The sequence below is a fragment of the Chenopodium quinoa genome, unplaced genomic scaffold (genome assembly GCF_001683475.1).
Source record: "Chenopodium quinoa cultivar QQ74 unplaced genomic scaffold, ASM168347v1, whole genome shotgun sequence".
Lineage (NCBI taxonomy): Eukaryota > Viridiplantae > Streptophyta > Magnoliopsida > Caryophyllales > Amaranthaceae > Chenopodium > Chenopodium quinoa.
In genome coordinates this window covers 619556-638120 of record NW_018742616.1, presented here as the reverse complement: position 1 = coordinate 638120, position 18565 = coordinate 619556, and the positions used below count along the sequence as shown (strand labels likewise).

The window sequence follows — 18565 nt, the reverse complement described above, 5'->3', positions numbered from 1 at the left end:
GTTGGTTCATGAGTTCGTGGGTTTTGGTGGTGGTTGTGGGTTCGTGGGTTTTAGTGGTGTTTGTGGATTTCGGCGGGGGTTTGTGGGTTTTGGTTAGGGTTCGTGGGTTTTGGTGGTGGTTGTGGGTTATGGTTTTGGTGGTTGTGCGTTTCAGTGGTTTTGGTGGTGGTTGTGGTTTCTGGTTCTGGTTTTGGCAGTGGTTGTGGTTGTGGGTTCATGTTTTGGTGGTGGTGGTGGTGGTTGTGGGTTTGTGGGTTTTGGTGGTGGTTAGTTGTGGGTGTCGGTGGTTTTGGTGATTCTGGGTTTAGGTTTGTTGATTTTTGTTAATTGTGATTTTTTTGGTTGGATTAATACTTAATTACATGTCCTTATATTTCAATAATCATGCTGTAAAAGTTTTGCCTAGGCCTCCGCAAAAAGTACATTTGTTGCAAATAACCGTTAACGGAGGAAGTATCATATTTCCTGATTTGGTGAGTGAAGGCCATACAGTTTGCATTAGTGCCAATATTGGGCCTATAGCCTATTGGCTATATACTTCCATTTTTTTTTTACTTACAAAAACTGGGCCTATTGGCTAAAAAAAAATAATGGGTTTCATTACTTACAAAAACTCTGTTACAAATGTCTATTAAAAAAAAAAAAAAAAAAACTCTGTTATAAATGTAATTTATTATCTTACCCCCTATTATTGTTTATTTGCCCTCTTTTTGTTTTTTGCATGGTTCTTTATGCAACATTGCAATAACAATTTCCTTAGATATGTATTAAGAAAAAAGAGTTATGTATAAATAAAAACTTAAAATAAAAAATCAATCAAACAAATCATGCTAATGTTGTATTCCATTTTCCCCAACCTATTTACATTTTTTTTTGCCAAATTGACAACAAATTCATTCTAAGGTTGACAACAATTTCGTCACAAATGTTTTTGTCCTGGTTAATTGTCAGTGTCACACCCTCTTTTACGATCAAGTGACTAGGTTACGTCTTACTCGTAGAAATTGTAGTAGGATTACTGGATTAGTAATTCGTGCCAAAAAAAAAAAAAAGTTCTCATATAGTCGTATCAAAACCTTGTCAAGTGTTAAAAGTCTGTGTGCAACAATTTACAAGTACTCCGTTTTATGGAGTATCTAATCTGAGTATCTGAGATTCTGAATTACGGAGTAATAGGACTGTAGGAGTCTTGGAAAGAAGAGGTTAAGAAAGAAAGAAAGAAAGAAAATTTGAGAAAATATTGAAGCACTGAAATCTTTCATTAGACTCCCAAAAGCAAAAAGAAAAAAATGAGAAAGAACCCTAGAAAACCGAAAACCCAGAAAGTAGTGGAGGAGAAAGAGACCAGTGATTCTGAAACTAGCGAAAATTCGAATTCAGATGACCCCAAAATCCCAGAAAACAAAGCAACAGAGTATGAGAAACAAAGAGAATTAAGAATTGCTCAAAATAAGGCGAGAATTGAGGATTTGGGTTTGCGTAATATTGCGAATTCTTTGATGAATTTATCCCAAAAGGGAGGAAAGAGAAAATCAAACCTCAATTCCAAAAGGGTTCCCAAGAATGGCAAAGATGATGATGAATATCAGCCTATTGATGAAGACCCAAAAGATGATAGTAGTGATTCTAGTTTGGATAGTTCCAGTGAAGAATTTGAGGAGCAAGAAAAGAGGAAGAAGAAGAAGCAGAAGAAGAAGGTACATTGATTAATCTCTCTTTCTCTTTTTTTCCAATTTAAAGCAACTTTTGTGTGTTTTTGGTGTTGAATTGTGGTAAAATGTTTGTGCATTTGGTGAGTTATTCATTTTGATTTTCTTGATTTTTGCTTTCTAAATTGCTGTAGTTTGTGCATTTGGTGTAACATTGTGAATCTCATGGCTTCAATTGAAATGATCAAGTACTTTGGATTAGTATATGTGATTGTATTCTTGGTGTTGGTTTTTGTTGATACTTCATTTTGTGGATTGGACAATGTGGGTGAGTTAATAAAAAAATAGGCCTCCATTTGTACAATGGTTGGACCTTTTGTAATTCGATTTCACTAAGTATGGTCTGTCCTGCCTTATATTGAGATTGAGTTGTGGAACGATGACTTTCTAAGGAAAATGATAAAAGCGTAAAGGAAGGTGTTAGAATAGGTATTGGGTAGCTACATTGCCCAAGGATTGGATCTATATGTGTGTGCCTTGGAGGCTTGGAGTCAACTAGTCAAGTATGCTACACCGGGGATCAGTAGGGGATATTTGTTTAACAAATGTTGTAGTTTGATTATATTTATGCCGTTGGCTGTTGGCTGTTGGCTGTTGCCTCATTAAGCATCCAATATTCTAAATTGTATACGAGGAATTAGCTACTGTCACATTTGTGAAATGTGAGGATTACCTGCATTCATACTGGTCCAGTGTTCGGCTTTCAATGGACCGACTTGATTTCTAGGTGGAGCTGGATTCAAGGGTTGTCATTCCTGATAGCAGTCTGCAGTTTATGGGTCATTGCGGGGAGAAAATATGCTTAACGTTTCCAGAGGGTCCCGAGGAGGAGGTTAAGGAGTTGATGGATTGTTTTCCAAAAGGGTTTAATGGGGTAAGCCTTCATTTCAAATTTTTTGTGGATGTTTTGCAAATTGAATTCACAATTTGTCTCAGATTGCTTCTTGCTTGTAGTTTAATCGCGAGACAGGTGAAAGAGCTCTTAGATATATTGCTTGTCTTAAGGCAGATTGCTGGAAATTGAGGAGATCATATGTTATATATCCAGAGTTCTGTGAGGAGGTAATGGAGGGACTGCCTTTTCCTGAGGGTTTTAATGGGGTAAGCCTTGTTTTTGAGTTTTATGCTTTTGCATTTTATGCTTATTGAAATCTCTAATATATCTTGGTTATGCGTAGTTTAACCTGGAAGAAAGTAAAGAAATTTGTGGAGTGATTGTTGCTTTAATAAATGCTCAATCAAGACTGAAGAAATTATTTCAATCATATGTGCAGGTAAAACTCCTTTCTTTTTTTTTTTTTTTTTCCTTGTATCCCACCATATTTTACTCAGCTTGCTCTGTCATCTTGCAGGGATCCAAAAGTTTTCCGTGTCCCCAATATCAGCCTTATACTCAAGTTTTCCGTCCCCAACATCAGGCTTTCACTCAAGTTACGTGTCACCAACATCAGGCTTCCACTCAAGTTCCATGTCCCCAACATCAGGCTGCCACTCCTGTCACTGACCCTGTCCAATTTAATGCTCTTATGTATCCTGATCACGGGCAGTTTTTTCCTTACTGGTGTCCTCCCATGACTCCATTTGGCATGGCCCCAACTGCATGGAATCCTTATAATGCCAACTATGCTCCACCTTACATGGGCAATTCTTCTGGAATGCCTTAGTTTTGATGGACGTATGCGTAGAAAATTAGTTGAGGTGTTGGAGTGCTTGCTCTGCCCGTCAGCTATCAACAGGTTGCTTCATGGTTGCAATCTCATTGAGGATAGAGTGGTTTTATGACCAAAGGAGAGGATGATAGTTGATTTAGTGGATTTTATGAACATTTTAGAGAGTTGAACTTTGTGCTTGTATGATATTGCCCCCTCTCCCTTTCCCAAAAACAATCCGGTCTTATGCTTTGTTGCAATTTAAATGCTTTCTTCCTTCCCCGGAAGCAAGTATGAAAGAATAGTGTTGCACTCACTCATCAATCAGACTGGTCAAAGAGATAATGAAGTTTTAAGTTTGCCTCTTGCATGATTCAAATATCTGCTATGAAAGGAACTCCTTAGGTTTAACAAAAAAAAAAGAAAAAAGTAATTATGAGTAAAGTCTGCCACCAATCAAAAATTTAAGAAATTATCTTAACTGATTCTTTGCTTTGCTTGTGCCAGGTAAACGATAGAAAGTCGAGGTCTCGTAAGCAAAAATCTCCGCAGAAGCAATTAGACACCACAGGTCTTATGGATGAAGATGAAGCTTTGAAGCAGGTAATTTTCAGATTACTGGCTGCAAAAACCTGGAACCAGCAAGAGGGATTTACAAGTAAGATGGGTATAATGTGAGACTGGGGTGATTATACATTTAAACTTAGAAGATTATAGGGTGACTTTTATAATCAATTGATCATGCATTCACGCCCAGAGTTAAATTTAGAAGGGTATATGCTGACTTAAATGGAAATTGAAAAGATTTTTACTTGTTGTAAAACACTCGTCTTATTCTGGTAGATATCTGCAACTTCAGGCTATAGCTCTTTCTTTAAAAGATGTTGGAGAAACCTCAGACATGCAGCATGCTGGATTATCTCAAAGCCCAAACAAGCAAGCAGTTAATGTTGATGAAAAGAGCTATGATCACTCTCGGGAAGACAATTCGAGGAGGAAGAAAAGATCAGTAAGCTTTTCTGTGTTGTAGCCCTTACATGTTGCTATCGTCTTACACTCATGTTATGTTTCGATGTTTCTATACTATGGCAATATGGCAGTTCAAGAATCGTGTGCAAATGACTGAGGATGACCTGGTTATAAACTTCTGCCAATTCGATGGTAATTTCTGACTTGTTTTTATTTTATTTGTACTGTCAATTAATTTGTATTTTCAACATGATTTTTCGAAACCTTAGCTTAACCATAGAAAAGCATATAATAACATGATATGATGCATTCTGATTACCCTTTGCGAAAGCTTAACATCAGCTTTGCAGCTACCTTATGAAGTTAAAAGCCATTCTTTATCATTCTATATGAGTTGCAGAGACTGGGAAGGGGAGCATAACGTTAAGAGACTTGCAACGGATGGCTGCTTCTCATGATTTTATCTGGACTGACAAGGAGTTAGCTGATATGATTCGCTGTTTTGACAGTGATAAAGATGGAAAGGTCTGTTCTACTTGTTCGAGATTCTCCATATCCATCTTTTCTAAGTCTTTACCATATTATCATTTGCATGAACATGGAGTATAGCGCTTGTGACACTTATCTGTCCACATTTCAGCTAACTCTGGATGATTTTCGGAACATTATTCTGCAGTGCAACATGTTACATGTGCTAGAAAATCCTTAAAAAGGTTTTGTACGGGTAATCAAAATTTTCAAGAGTATCAAGTTATATAGTTTCATATGCTTTCACTCATAAATAGTAACAGCAAAACGTTGCATTTCATTGACTGATGCAGATTATTTTGAGCCTCCGGACAACAATGAGAAGTATTGATTGAATGCACTGAAGATGCTTTAGTAGCAAACAATGGAGTAATAGCTAAGAAGGATGATACAGTACATGCTTTAATTCTTTAGTTGCAAATGATGTACTGGCAAAGAAATGCACAACTTGATGACAAAGTTAATCCTTGTTTAATTATCATCTACTTTACAACTAGATGTATGATAATAAGATACAAATGCAAAAAATCTATTGAAAGATCATCGTCTAATACCAACCAGTTGCATATATCAGACTAATCAAACCAAAAATCTTGGTCAGCTACTTCTTAGAGCGATAACCAAATAGCAATCTTAACTTCAAGCCTCCAGATAGGCCAGGTCTTCTCTTCACAATTCATATCTTCTTGACGAGATATCCCAGAATGATGCCAATAATCCCAACAACGATAACATACATGAATGGAATTCCTGCACACTTTTTACTAATTTCACGCCTCAAAAGCTCCTGCATCATCAAATTTTCCAGTAAAGGGTGAAAAAGGAGACCAAGTTGATGCATAGATTATACAAACAAATGTGAATATGTCCAATTCTATCATACTACATATAAAGCTTCACAATTCTTAGCAGTCATCAGTCTCTTAACAAACAAGCTTCAGTTCACTGTTTTAAGCATTTTTGAAAACAAGGTTTTCAAAATAAAATAATAAATGATAATTTTGAATAATAAAACTTATGAAATAGAAATTTAGGCAGAATTTCAAAGGAACAAGAAGATGAAATTTGCACTAAAATCTGAAAATAAGAAAAATAGTACAAGCTTTCAAGAGGCTTGCTCTCTCCCCAGCCAACATTCGTGAGGTTGAAGCTCTCCAAAGTGTTTCAACTATTTAACAATATTTTACATGCCTTCTCTATGCTAACTCTCCCTTATTTATACTAAGGGTGTGTTTGGATTAGAAGAAGTGAAGGGAAGGGAAATGGAAGGATAGAGTATCTTTAATTTGGATAACAAATGAGTAAGGAAGGGAATTTGAGAGAGAAATGAAGTGATTAAATGGTAAGAAATTAATCTCTCCAACAATGGAGAGATTTAGAAGGATAACTCATCATTCTTCCTTCCCTTCCCCTCCCTCCCCTTTCTTTATCCAAACAAACTAAATCTGATTTCTGCTAACAGAATAATACTCCGTATTAGAATAATACTCCGTTTATTTCAATTTTATCCAATACCATGGTTTATTCATGCTGTAGAAAAGCCATTAGAAAATATTAGCAAGAACCAGAAGCATACCATTTCTTGATGAAGCTTATTGTTTTGTTGAATTGCAGAATTTTTCTCTTCCATCAGCCTAGAAATAGTAGCATCCACCTGAAATATGGAAAATATCAAAACAAGTAGTCAATTACAGGAATCAGAGCACCCTGAAAAATTTTAGGCAATTTTTTTGCTAAGTGAACAGCATAATATCAGATGCTTAAAACATTTACTTCGTAATAAATAAATGGTAAATTTGGTTGTTGTCTTGCTGATTATACAACATCAGCACATCATATACTTCAAGCATTCGTGGTCTAGCCTAAAGGCTAAAAATACTTACCTAACAATAAAAGAAAACACATTCTGCGACATGATATAAAATTCTGCTATTTTTTCGTATAATAAGCTCGAAATGTGCAAACAATTCATTATTTACAAGGAAGCAATTCGACAAACGTAAAATTCTAACAAAGGCTGATCATATTCAAATCACAAACTAGCAGATAGTTTGCTAGGATCTGATATCTAATCCAATGATTAAAACTTTGAAGGATGGAAAATCACCTGAAGTGAATCATCTTCCGGCTCAACATGGGTTCTTGTAGCCTGCAAATACGAGAGTCATAATTACTTTTGAAGTTGAAAAGGAGAAAAGTATTTTGCAAAACTCAACGAGCAAGCATAAGGAATAGCTATATGAATAACTTACAGGTGAAAAAGTATCCATATTCCCATTGTCTGATACGGAACCTTCATCTGATCCTTCTTGTACAGTCATTGGAGGTTGTGGGGGTGCAATGTAAGAGACTTTCAATTTCCACTCGTCAACATAATTCCCAGATTCCTTGTTAAACTATCAAAGGAACACGGCAAAAATTAAAATTTGACCTTTCATCAACAACAAAATACACTAAATGCACCCTTAAATCAACTTTCCATCAATCTTGTTAGGCTGTTTGATGAATCAAAGTTTGGCTGATTAAGCATTAGCACTCAGGCTAGTATACATCAACTTATGGCATGCCGAATTAAATAGCAATACGCGCGATTAGTGCTTCAAAATGAAAAAGGGATTACCATATCAGAAGTGATATCCTTGACAGTGAGTCCAGGGCTGGCAATCACACTCTGAAGAAGAAATTTGTCTTTGCATTGAAGGTCAGCAGGTGCTTCCTTTTGCGCTTGCATTGTCACTACAATTTATCCCCCAATCCAACAAAGATAAAATCAATTTCAAGTATAATCATACTTGATACTCCCTCCGGCCTCAAATAATTGTCGCATTGTCCCAACCCCTTGGATTTAAAGACATAATTGACACAAGTTTACTAAAACAGCCCTTACAAATTCTAATAGTGTAATTGGAACTTGGCATAATCAATCAAAACACCCCTTATTAGGTCTAAGCAATAATACTGAGTAGTTGGCAAAATCATTTATTAAACTTAAACTGTACTAATAAATAATTCAAGTAAATGCGACAACTATTTCCGAACATACTAAATTAGTATATGCGATTATTATTTCCGGACCGAGCCCCTAACACACAAAGTATTAGCATTCCAGTTAATCATCACAAAATTTTACTCAAACCCAGAAAAATAAAGCTAAAATTAGAGACATTAACAATCAAGATACTTTTTTTTTTACCTAAAAGATCATGATTAGAATGTGGCAAAACGATCCCAGTATTAGGCCGTACAGAATACTTCTTCGGATTTGTTGTTTTCACCTACAAATTGGGGAAAAAATCAACCAATTTTTACCAAATAAAAAACAAAAAAGACTTGAATTTTGAAATTTGAGTAGTAGAAATATATATATATATAGGAGTAATTAAAAGTGAAGTACCTTAAAAGCAACATTGCAATCAGTATGATTAGTCAATTGCATGGTACAAGGGATCTGCTTGTTCAACTCAACTGCATGTAATAATCATTAAACAACAAAAATAAAAAGATCAAAATCACAAAAATTAACAAGCAAAAATTCAAAGAAATTAAAATAAGAAGTAAAAAAAATACATGGGAATTGAAGTTCTTGAGGTTGAATGCTGAGATATTCCCCTGAATTCATAATTGTATGAAATTACCCAGAAAATCAAAACAAAATTAAAATTAAGAACTGGGTTTTAGAGAGAGAAAGAAGAGAGAGAAGATCTAAGAAGAAAAAAGAGGTTTGAAATGAAAAAAAAAAACAAGAGTGAGAGTTGAGGAGAGAGAAAATGGGAAGACAGGGGAGACGTGGTACAGTGTTAATAGTGTCGACTATGTCTGTGTTTTATGTGTTTTCTTCTTTCATTTTTTGTAGGGTCCAAATTTTTATTTTTATCATCATTGTAATTTATCATCAAAGGTTTTATTATTATTTGTTTTTTTTCAAATATAAATGGATTTGATTTTGATTACAAGAGTATAATTTTCACCTGATGATATAATTGCTTTGACTGAATTTGTAGTACAGTAGTCAATTTTGTCTTACTAACGGTAATTCAACGTTAATTGTTGATGATATCAAATGAATTGACCTCGAACATTACAAATTACTCCGTAATTCATACCAATACAATGCTCAATTTATATAGTTTGTCTGTAAATAATGCGATCACGCAATTTAATTACTTGAAAGTTAGAACTGTATAGTACGGAGTAATAACCATTGTAAGGAGATGGAAATAGCTGTTCAGCTGTGATCACTCTTGCAACAACAAAAATTAGTGCTCAAATATTGATGATTCTTGTTATTAAATCATCAAAATATGCATCTTTTATGTGAAAAACATAAAGTTGGACAGATCTACTATCTATATAAATGTTACTCATACTACATACATTCCCGGTACGATATACTCATTGTCATAGTAAATGTGCCTTCAAAAAACCAAAAAAAAGGCCGTCAAAATTAACATTTACAGAAGATAATTGTGGGCCTGTCGCATTTTATTCCAATAAAGGGAGGCATTTGATATTTATTTTGAAATTTAATGTAGGTCGCTCAGGTTTAATTACTAGTAGTACATACAAGTAGTTACAAATACAGTACTGAACTAGGACATTACAACTGACCAGCAATCATCCTACTACATCACGTACATTAAAAAGACGAAAATCCATTCCCAGAACGGTCAGAAGGTAAGATTCTAGCTAAACCAACATTATAAGAAAATATTGACCACACTCATAGCCGGTGGTGCATTTTACAGTTATGATCTCTGCTCTTTACGCGTTTTAGCAGAGAATCCAGCAAACCAAGCAACCCTCATGAGCTGCAAACCAAGAATCAGCACCCACCAACACACCAACCCCCTTATAGTATGCATCATCCATGCAGGCGCACTAATTTCTGCACTAAGCTTCAAACCCCTCATTAGCTGTAGCACTCTATAGGACTCATATATAACAGGAGTTACGAGCCATACAGGCGATTGCCAATGCCAAGTCAGCAGTTCAGTCAATATCTGCACTGACAGAAGCAGGAGGTAGGGACCTAAAAGTACCAAGTATGAGATGGGTGCAAGCTGTGGTTGAAGGAAACCCTTTTGTGAGCCAAAGAGCAATGCCAAGGGGATAGCATAGCCTATGATTGAAGCAAACATGTTCCAGAATCGGTAACTGAAAGGAGCCTTGCTTTGGGGAGCTTCCATCGGGTCTTTTGGTTGGGTGGTAGAATGAGCCATGAGGAGGAACAAAGTTGCACCGAGATTGAAGATGCAATCAAGCCCAACAAGGGAAAGTAGGCTGGCAATGTTGGACCCAAGAAATATAGACGATATGGGTAACCACAAAGTCGGGACCATGCCAGTGCCAAGAAGAAAAGCAGGACCCAAGATCCACAATGGCCATTTCAGAAAACCTGCCCCTCGTGATGGGCTGCTGGCTTTTTGAGCTAATTTTTCAGAATCAGTAGCTGGTGTAGCTGCAGTGTCCTCCAACTTAAGGGTGTCAAATAAATTGGGAGTTTCTTCCACAAGCTCGGGTTCTGCTTCATCGGTGGGTGCATACGTAAGAGGTTTAGGTTCCCATGGTGTCAACTTTGAGCAGCAAACCAAAAGGCGTTTTATATGGAGTTTTGGAAAAGTAAGTCCAACATGATTATTGGTAAACCTCCTATATTTCTGGCTCTGGTAACGAAATCCAGGAACAGAAATGTTGGGCACTGGAGTTCTAATCAGTGATGACATGGCTCCCGTAAGCACTTGATTTACAGAACTAGCCAATTGCTACTCCTTATCTGCAACAGATAACAAAGAAACATGTCAACCTTAATGACTGAGAATAAAACACTGCCTTAGAGGAGGAGCTTAGGGGAGGGAGGGGGGACAAAAGATCCATAGGTACATATTTGTGGAATTATACTTCGGAATACTCAATTTTCAGCCTCAGTCGCAGAATTAAGCTTAGAAGTAACTTTTCTACAGAGTATATATTAATGAAAAAGTAGTGATCAACAGTCAAACACCATAAAGAAGAATGGCTGAAGACCAACAACAGTAGCCTGATAACACATCCAGGTCTGAATTTAGAAAGATAGGTAGACATATTAAAACAAAACTAAAACCATTGCCTTAAGCCCCCCATCCACATTGATGGCATTTCTGTTTCCAATTTCAAAACCACTCACAATCCTTGTTAGAGCTAACTGAGAATAGTCTTTTCACCCAACTTGATTCACCTCAAAACAAAATACAACAAAACAATAAAGAGGTAATACGACACAAAATTATTAGGTGATGACTTGACAAAGAATACTTAGACAGGAAGAAGCTCCCTTCAATAATAGTCAAACTGAAGCTGTACAGCTCATCTACAAAAAAAGGTATCAGGAACAGAATTGCCGAATACTGAACCTTGTTCACATCTAGGATTTTTCCCGTTAGTAATGAAGCATAAGCTAAGATGAAAGATTTGGAAGCAGCATATTACAGATATCCACGACGAACTCTTGGAAAATCCAACGTGTGCTCTCTTTGTCTCTATACTAAGCTAAACTTCAATTTCTGACCTCGGAAGGTTCAAAACAGCAATGCCACATTGCAACCAGACAAAGTTCTAACAATATTCCTTTTATCATGCCAATCTTTGGAGGTTATTATCACAAAGTAAAAGGCAAACCTCTTGCTCAGGATATCAAAAGTTCTATAAACTGTATTACACTAAAATTGCTCTAAAGTTTTATAAGTTGAATCAACAAAATTCAACTTTACTACCTCTATATCAGTAATCAATTGACTCAAACTGATCCCTAGAAATAGTCTATTCAAGACTTCACACCCAAAGCTGAAATATTAACATATGAACTTCTAGCTGCTTCAGTAATTTTCTATGCAAACTCAATACCCATTTTAAATTTAATCCCAATTCGTATTCTTTTCGCCAAAAATCCCTCTTTTCCCTTCATTCAACCCTAGTTACTGATTAGGGTTCGTAAAACTTGAGAAATTTTCATAAAGGTAATTCGCTGTAATATATGATCACAAAAGCACACTCTGCAGAAATCAACAATGAAATTATAAACCCATATCAACATTAAATTTCAATAAACTATAATTCTGAAAGAAATTAAACACAAGAAATTCACTTATTCAATTCAATTGTTCCAATAAAACAAGAAAACCCACAAATATAAATTACTCAATCTATGAGGAAAAGGGGACTAACCAGTAGTTGATATGATTTGTTGCAGATTGAAGCTGTTCATTTATCAATGAAAATCCCTCGATTAATTTCGATTCATTAAGCTTATATCCCAATTTGGGTTTTACCTTGAATTGAAAATTTTAATTTTGTTTTGAAGAGGTAAAATAGGTTGTCCTGCAATCAACTTGTTTGTGTAGAATACAATTGACAATCATATTCGGTTTTCTTGGAAACATTTTGAAAATAACATTTGGGCCTTTTGGGTCTTAAATACGGGTCTTACATGACATTAGGGTAGAAATCGGATCTTATTTTGTGGGAAAATGATTAGTTCATTACCGAGTAGATATAGAATTATAGATAAAGAATCCACAACATACTTCAAGTACATAGAAAAATCGGTTTAATATATACAATCATACGGAGTAATTTTGTGAGATGATAGATATAACCTTACTTTCATTTCTCTTTTTAAAAAGTAAGTGTTCGTTTTGAAAATCAAATTCTAAAATCATTTTCTTTGGGTAGAAAATGGATCATAGTAACCAATCTAGAAGGTTATTTTAATGGAAAACTTTCTAAGGTGTTTAGAAACTTGATGAGAGGTATATGATCTTAAATATATAATCTAAAAATAATAGCAAAACTATACCAAATAATAATATTAGTAGAAAGGTAAATTGTCATCAATACTCATGGCAATTATCTTTAACATATAAATCATGACAATTTAATTCATACTACCCTAAAGTTATACAACCATTTTGATATTTAAAAATGGTTATACTAGATCAAAACAAATATAATTAATTAGACAATTGGTTTTGAAGTAGCTAAGGTTATAGCATGGATTGTACAACCTCAAACTTAGGCAAATTAAGAGGAGGCAAAGAGAAATGACTAATAGTAGAGCTTCCTCTTCTTATATCTTGCATAGTTAGTAAAGCAGCCACTGTATTCCTAAATATGCCTTCACCCACAACTAGTAACTCATAATTATTTTCTCTCTTTCTCTTAGTATCTTCTACATGTTCTTCGTGATCGACTCCACGAGGAAACGTTGCCTCTATTGTAGCCTCTAGCTCCTTGATAAGCTTCGATATGAGATCGGTCGTGAAGAATGGTTGTTCAAGCACCTTTTGTATGAATGGCAATCTCAACAAACTTCCTGTTCTTTTGTCATACTTCTTTAGGATTTTAGCTAGCCCTTTGAAACCAAGAAAAGGCAAAAAAAAGTGAGGAAGGACTTTTCATGTATATAGTAATTTTAGAATATGATTCTTCATTAAATTAACATAAGTTTTATAATCCTTTTTTTTTTTGTTTTTTTTTTTTTAAAATTGTGTGGCAAGAAAATAAAGAGGAAAATAAAATTTGATGGTGTCAAGGGAATATACCAGTGTAGTTGATGTTGCTGTAGTTGATAAGAAGCACCATTTCACCATGAAAATTGACTATGTCTTTTCTAATCATTCCTAATTCTTCTTTGTAACATAATTCAGAAGGATGACTTCCTTTTGGCCCCCGTGTATTTTGAACTATGTGAATCCTCTGTTGTAATTCCTGCATTGTCGAAGCATTTTTATTTTTGAGTACTTTACATTTTCGAATATATATAACATCAAATAAAACTCTAAAGAAACAATTTCAATTATTACGTGACTACATGCCATATATATAGTGCACAAAAAAAGGTGGTGTTACGTAACAAATAAAAGGTCATGTATAGTGGTATAGGGCGATAAAGGTGGCTTTCGCCTTTTGGTGACATGTACTCCGTAAGAAAATAAAATGGCTTGATTTTGTTATCTATATTCACCTATTGGAGTCTGTGGAGAGCAATGTACATGTATGCTTAGATTAGAAAAGCTGTTAACCTGACGAAAAGTCATAATACTATTGCTAAATATATTCCAAGAGGCCATTAGAAAGTACCAAAGTACTATTAGCAAAATATTATTTGACCAGTCAAGGTTCATAAAGTACATACAGTTTTTTTAGAAAATCATATTCTCTTTTAATCTTCATTATTTTAGCAAGTCAAGGTATGGTATCAATACGCCCACTTATATCAATTTGTGATCAATATATAGCTACATTTTAATTTGAAAGCTAATTTTTATACAAACACCTTTAATTGTAACTAATAGGAGGTTTGTTATTCTGTTAACTTGTACTTTTTTTTTTTCCGAAGAATATATAAGACCATTTAACATTCAAATGAACAAATATACTAAATACCGATTAATTGAGCTAATGACAATTGTTTTAGTAATCTAAAACGTTCACAGTGTGAGCATGCTCTATTTGTACGTATTCACCTTTTTAACGTACTCCGTATATTTTAGTCACAAGGGTATTATTTATGTAGATTTAGAGATACTGGTCGGAATAGACCCATTTGTTAGAGATATATTAGCGTAATGATAAAAAGCTACGGAGTGTATGAATGGATGGATCGGGTGTCGGGTTGAGATATAGCAAACATAACTTGTTATGGCGTAACACCCTTTTAATAGCTGGGTATATGCTATAAGTATCTACGTAAGCATGCAGAGTGGCAGCATATTCTTTTGGCAATTATTTCTCTCTGAGAACAGGGCTTAGGCATATCCTTTTTTGGGGAGTATTCTCACCCTTTCTATTTTGTGACCACCTACTAATATTAACTTAATTATATGGCTAATTTTTCAGGCCATTAACTTCTTCAATTCGGTGCACCTAAATGTGTGTAAAATGGTAAAACATGATTACACAACTCCTAAATTCAGGACATAAATACAATTGCATTTTACTAGTCTTTGGTTTATGAGGCACTGAAGCTGATCAAATAATTTACGAAACCACTAAAATTTGCTATTAAAATCAGGGAAAAAAAATGATGAAGTTCATTACTCCGTATAATAGTAGATTGTGAAAATAAAAGGAGAAAAATTACATTGATGAATATTTCTGGCCAAATCTTTCATACATAACCATCCTAATGCACTCTCCACAAGGTTTTTTTTTGTTACAGTTTAATGACTTTAACCTAGAGTCATATCCTAAAAACCACAATAAGAATCAAACCCCCGAATGCTTGGGAAGATGAAAGTAGCATTCAACACTGTTTCGGATCCACTTATTAAATATTAAATTTCATAATAAATAATACTCATCTAACATATGTTTTACGTGTTTTATTCTCTTTCATAAAGATATGTACACATCACTGTATAGTATTTAGTATAGTATATATGAGTCTTGATCGAACATTTACCAACCTATATATGACGTATGATAATTATGACGGAATTTATCTTTTAAAAAATACCTTTTCTCCAAAACCTCAAGACAAAATCTCAATTAAAATATAAAGAAACATTGAGATTTATAAAAAGTAAAGAAGTTAGTTGCATTCTACAAGTACATACCTTATGCCTAATAATAAAATCTTCTTCCTTCTCCATGAAAAAAGTGTTGAATTTATCAATCTGATAATTCAATAGCAGGACAAATTCAGACTCAGGGTTGCCATACTCCGGCAACATATCACCACCGGGCGGCATCGTCGTCGTGGAGATCAAACGTACAAGCTTCTTCAACTCCTTGTATGACACAAACTTGTCCCTCCATTCCGGCAATGTCTCTTGAATTTGTTGCTTCAATCTCTTGCCAAACTTCATATTTTATTTCCTAATCAACTCAATTAAATTAATTCCTAAGAAAATAATTTACCTTATCAAAATCACTAGTATATATATGGGAAAGATAGCAACCAATATATTGAGCTTTTTTATAATGTGGAAAAAAGGGGTGGAATTAATAACACACTAAGAATATTAAAAAGCATATGCTTATTATTATGAGTGACATATTTTTATTTTTATTTTTTTTATTTATTTATTTTTGGGTAAACAATAATGTTAAGTACATATGAATAAGAAAAAGAAAATAAAAGGACAGTAAATAAAGACGTTAGGTAGAAAATAGGAATTTGGCGGTATATTCCGTTAATTACCAATTGGGTCAACATTGAATAAGGCATGGGAATGACTTTGCTTGTCAAATTGGCATGCCATGTGACAATGTATGGGAAGAGGATTTTTAGTGATTTTGGGTATTTAAGAAGAGCATCAAATTGGGATATTTCAAATTTTCCATCTTTAGTTTGACACCACTCTCATGGGTATGTACCTTTAGGGACTAAATCAACTCATGTTAGGTAGTTACAAGTTTCATTTTTGTTGATGTAGATGTTATATACTCGTAGTAGATACAACTATACAAGTGGGAGGTGTTGGGTATTTATACTTGCTGAACGTTGACTTGTTGTGGATTCCACCTAACTTAATTGGTTAAAGATTAAAGACTTGAGAGGTGACACGCAAGATCCGGGATCATATTCAGTGTAAATCACTACTCTTTATGGCTCTATTTGCACTAGAAAAAAGATACTTGCTAACTTGTTATAAGATATGTTTTTCATTTATTGTGATCAATATATAACAACTACGAGTACTTTTTTTTGATATAATATAGGGATATTTATATTGTTACTATTATTATTATTATTATTTTTTTAAAAAATAAAATCTAAGGCAATCTTCAAAATAATTTGAGGCATAAACTTTAATATAAGATGATCTAATCGAAAGTCACCCTTACAATTGACATTTGAATAAAAGTCAACCCATGAAGCTACTATAATGATTTGATAATGCTTAAGCATTGTATGAACTTGTGTGGATAATTGATGAGATTGAACTGTATAGACAATCTTGAATTAAAGTTCTACCATGTCTTTTTAAGGGAATATTAATCAATTTGTCCTAGACTAGTTTTTACATTATTATTCCTTAATTAAAAGCAGTAATTAATTTTTTTTTTAAAAAAAGAGTTCTCTACCGTATTACATCGTCTCTCATAATCAATAATAATAAAAGATAATATCTCACTATTTTCTATCACATTGCATTTATACTATTTTCACGATAAAAGTAACTCCACTCTCCTTTTAATGTCAAGTTTCAACAAGATATCAATTGATAAACAAAACCAATATATGCCCCTAAATTCAATATTACGTGTCATGATAATTGTCTTAATAAATATGAAGGATTAATAATAACCCTCCCCCCTCCTTAGCTTGATTCTTACATAATTTTTTTTTTTTTTGAAAAAAAAGAATTATATTTGTAGAATTTGTCTTAAGTCTTACTCTTTTAATTAATGCAACTTTTTAGGATGTAATGATACATTGTGGAAATTTAGAATAAAAAATAAAATTTCATTTATTTATTCGTAGAAACTTGAAGACAAACATTTGCATGGCATCATATAAATCTAGTTGATTGTAACAATTGAAGCATGGATCGTACATGTATCCATATGATTGTAACAAGGGACAAGAAGATTAATAACCTAAACAAATCCTATTTAATTAAAATAAATAAAGTAGTGCTCATATATAAAATATGGATTAATATATAATTACATTTTAATATAATGTCGTGAGTATATGCTATTGGTGAAGACAAGATTATCCGATGACATCATATCGATAGTGTTAGATTCGGTGCCTTCATTGATGGTTACATTTGTTCCAAGGAATCTACTTCGAATCTCCTTAACTTAGAACTTAAAATTAAATTATGCTTTGATTTTGCATTTTTAGTAATTGGTCAAAGTCATGCTTTACGGAAAATTATTAAAAAAATAAAATTACATTAAAGTATGATCTGTTTTTGAGATTTTTTTCTTCTATATGCCTATTTTATTTATTAATTTTTATTACTGTTTTCAAGGTTTCTATAAGTATTAAAGGACACTTTTTTTCTTCCATTTTTTTGGGTTTTCTTGACTATTTTTGCAAGAATTTTAATTTGCTCATGAGCTAATTAATCAGTTAGGTAATGATGTTGATAACACAATGAGTGGTGGTAAATTGTCTTTCTCATCCCTCTAGATATTATCATAAATTATATAAACATTGGTGTAGCATAGTAATGTCTTACACAGTGGTCCAATAAATTTTCTTCAACTAGTCACCGAGAGGGGAAAAAAAAAATAATGCTAATCAATGTACCAAGTGAAAATATTTATTAAGACGGTTTGAATAATCATGGCGTGCAAGACCTATATTTCAAGGAAATTCCAAGCTTTTTGGGAAATTTGTGTAATTGACTAATCATAAGGTCTCTTTATATGCTTGACTAACATGCTTGAATTGATTTAATGGATATTTCACTTGGTGCATTGATTAGGATGACAAACCTCGATAAATTGTTTTCAAAATTTTACACACATATTATTATATTTTTTAATCAACTATATATGAGTTTCAACTTAATTTTCTAATAATATTAACTAACACAATCTATAGTTTTTTCTATTTTTTCAAATTTTTTTTGTCAAAATGTGTCACAAGCCTCACAATTGAGCTTTTCTCCCTTTCCTTGACTAACTTTCTCTTTTAAAATGCACCCCTATAATAAAATTGTATTGAATTCTTCCATATAAGTTTTGTTTTTTTGAAAGATCAGATCATTA

The 18565-nt window shown here is 33.6% G+C and overlaps 4 protein-coding genes across 7 annotated transcripts; 1 reads left to right on the top strand and 3 right to left on the bottom strand.

Moving 5' to 3' along the window:
• The first annotated feature begins 264 nt into the window (after positions 1-264).
• LOC110721454 (serrate RNA effector molecule homolog) lies at positions 265-5288 on the top strand. 4 transcript variants are annotated; one of them, XM_021900608.1, is made up of 7 exons: positions 716-1697; positions 3866-3961; positions 4218-4367; positions 4459-4519; positions 4728-4852; positions 4968-5040; positions 5149-5239. In XM_021900608.1, exons 1-6 carry the CDS (start codon positions 1290-1292, stop codon positions 5034-5036), a joined length of 909 nt encoding a protein of 302 aa, XP_021756300.1. In that variant the 5' UTR covers positions 716-1289; the 3' UTR covers positions 5037-5040; positions 5149-5239. The 4 variants fall into 4 exon arrangements, with proteins under 4 accessions (XP_021756298.1, XP_021756297.1, XP_021756300.1 ...); XM_021900607.1 differs by having other exon boundaries at positions 717-1697; positions 4968-5051; positions 5149-5288; XM_021900606.1 differs by lacking the exons at positions 3866-3961; positions 4218-4367; positions 4459-4519; ... (1 more) ...; positions 4968-5040; positions 5149-5239 and adding exons at positions 2437-2583; positions 2715-2810; positions 2888-2983; positions 3062-3724 and having other exon boundaries at positions 265-1697.
• On the bottom strand, positions 5203-8731 carry LOC110721458 (vesicle-associated protein 1-2-like). Its single transcript, XM_021900611.1, has 8 exons — positions 8423-8731; positions 8250-8320; positions 8049-8130; positions 7476-7591; positions 7108-7251; positions 6963-7004; positions 6432-6509; positions 5203-5642 (listed from the first exon to the last, which is right to left on the bottom strand). Exons 1-8 carry the CDS (start codon positions 8472-8474, stop codon positions 5532-5534), a joined length of 696 nt encoding a protein of 231 aa, XP_021756303.1. The 5' UTR covers positions 8475-8731; the 3' UTR covers positions 5203-5531.
• A 579-nt stretch (positions 8732-9310) lies between these two features.
• On the bottom strand, positions 9311-12369 carry LOC110721456. The gene is made up of 2 exons (XM_021900609.1): positions 12056-12369; positions 9311-10628 (listed from the first exon to the last, which is right to left on the bottom strand). Exon 2 carries the CDS (start codon positions 10576-10578, stop codon positions 9601-9603), a length of 978 nt encoding a protein of 325 aa, XP_021756301.1. The 5' UTR covers positions 10579-10628; positions 12056-12369; the 3' UTR covers positions 9311-9600.
• Positions 12370-12698: 329 nt separating this feature from the next.
• LOC110721457 (SPX domain-containing protein 3-like) lies at positions 12699-15774 on the bottom strand. The gene is made up of 3 exons (XM_021900610.1): positions 15448-15774; positions 13432-13597; positions 12699-13241 (listed from the first exon to the last, which is right to left on the bottom strand). Exons 1-3 carry the CDS (start codon positions 15697-15699, stop codon positions 12874-12876), a joined length of 786 nt encoding a protein of 261 aa, XP_021756302.1. The 5' UTR covers positions 15700-15774; the 3' UTR covers positions 12699-12873.
• Positions 15775-18565: the final 2791 nt, after the last annotated feature.

Excerpts from the sequence above, each read along its gene's own strand:
- LOC110721454 (XM_021900605.1), top strand. The coding sequence starts at position 1,290 with ATGAGAAAGAACCCTAGAAAACCGAAAACCCAGAAAGTAGTGGAGGAG. Across the intron at positions 1,698-2,436 it reads AGAAGAAGCAGAAGAAGAAG|GTGGAGCTGGATTCAAGGGT; the intron begins GTACATTGATTA and ends CTTGATTTCTAG. Across the intron at positions 2,984-3,061 it reads TATTTCAATCATATGTGCAG|GGATCCAAAAGTTTTCCGTG; the intron begins GTAAAACTCCTT and ends GTCATCTTGCAG.
- LOC110721458 (XM_021900611.1), bottom strand. The coding sequence starts at position 8,474 with ATGAATTCAGGGGAATATCTCAGCATTCAACCTCAAGAACTTCAATTC. Across the intron at positions 7,592-8,048 it reads TTCTAATCATGATCTTTTAG|TGACAATGCAAGCGCAAAAG; the intron begins GTAAAAAAAAAA and ends GATAAATTGTAG. Across the intron at positions 6,510-6,962 it reads CGGAAGATGATTCACTTCAG|GTGGATGCTACTATTTCTAG; the intron begins GTGATTTTCCAT and ends TCCATATTTCAG.
- LOC110721456 (XM_021900609.1), bottom strand. The coding sequence starts at position 10,578 with ATGTCATCACTGATTAGAACTCCAGTGCCCAACATTTCTGTTCCTGGA.
- LOC110721457 (XM_021900610.1), bottom strand. The coding sequence starts at position 15,699 with ATGAAGTTTGGCAAGAGATTGAAGCAACAAATTCAAGAGACATTGCCG. Across the intron at positions 13,598-15,447 it reads ATTTTATTATTAGGCATAAG|GAATTACAACAGAGGATTCA; the intron begins GTATGTACTTGT and ends TCGACAATGCAG. Across the intron at positions 13,242-13,431 it reads CAGCAACATCAACTACACTG|GGCTAGCTAAAATCCTAAAG; the intron begins GTATATTCCCTT and ends TTGGTTTCAAAG.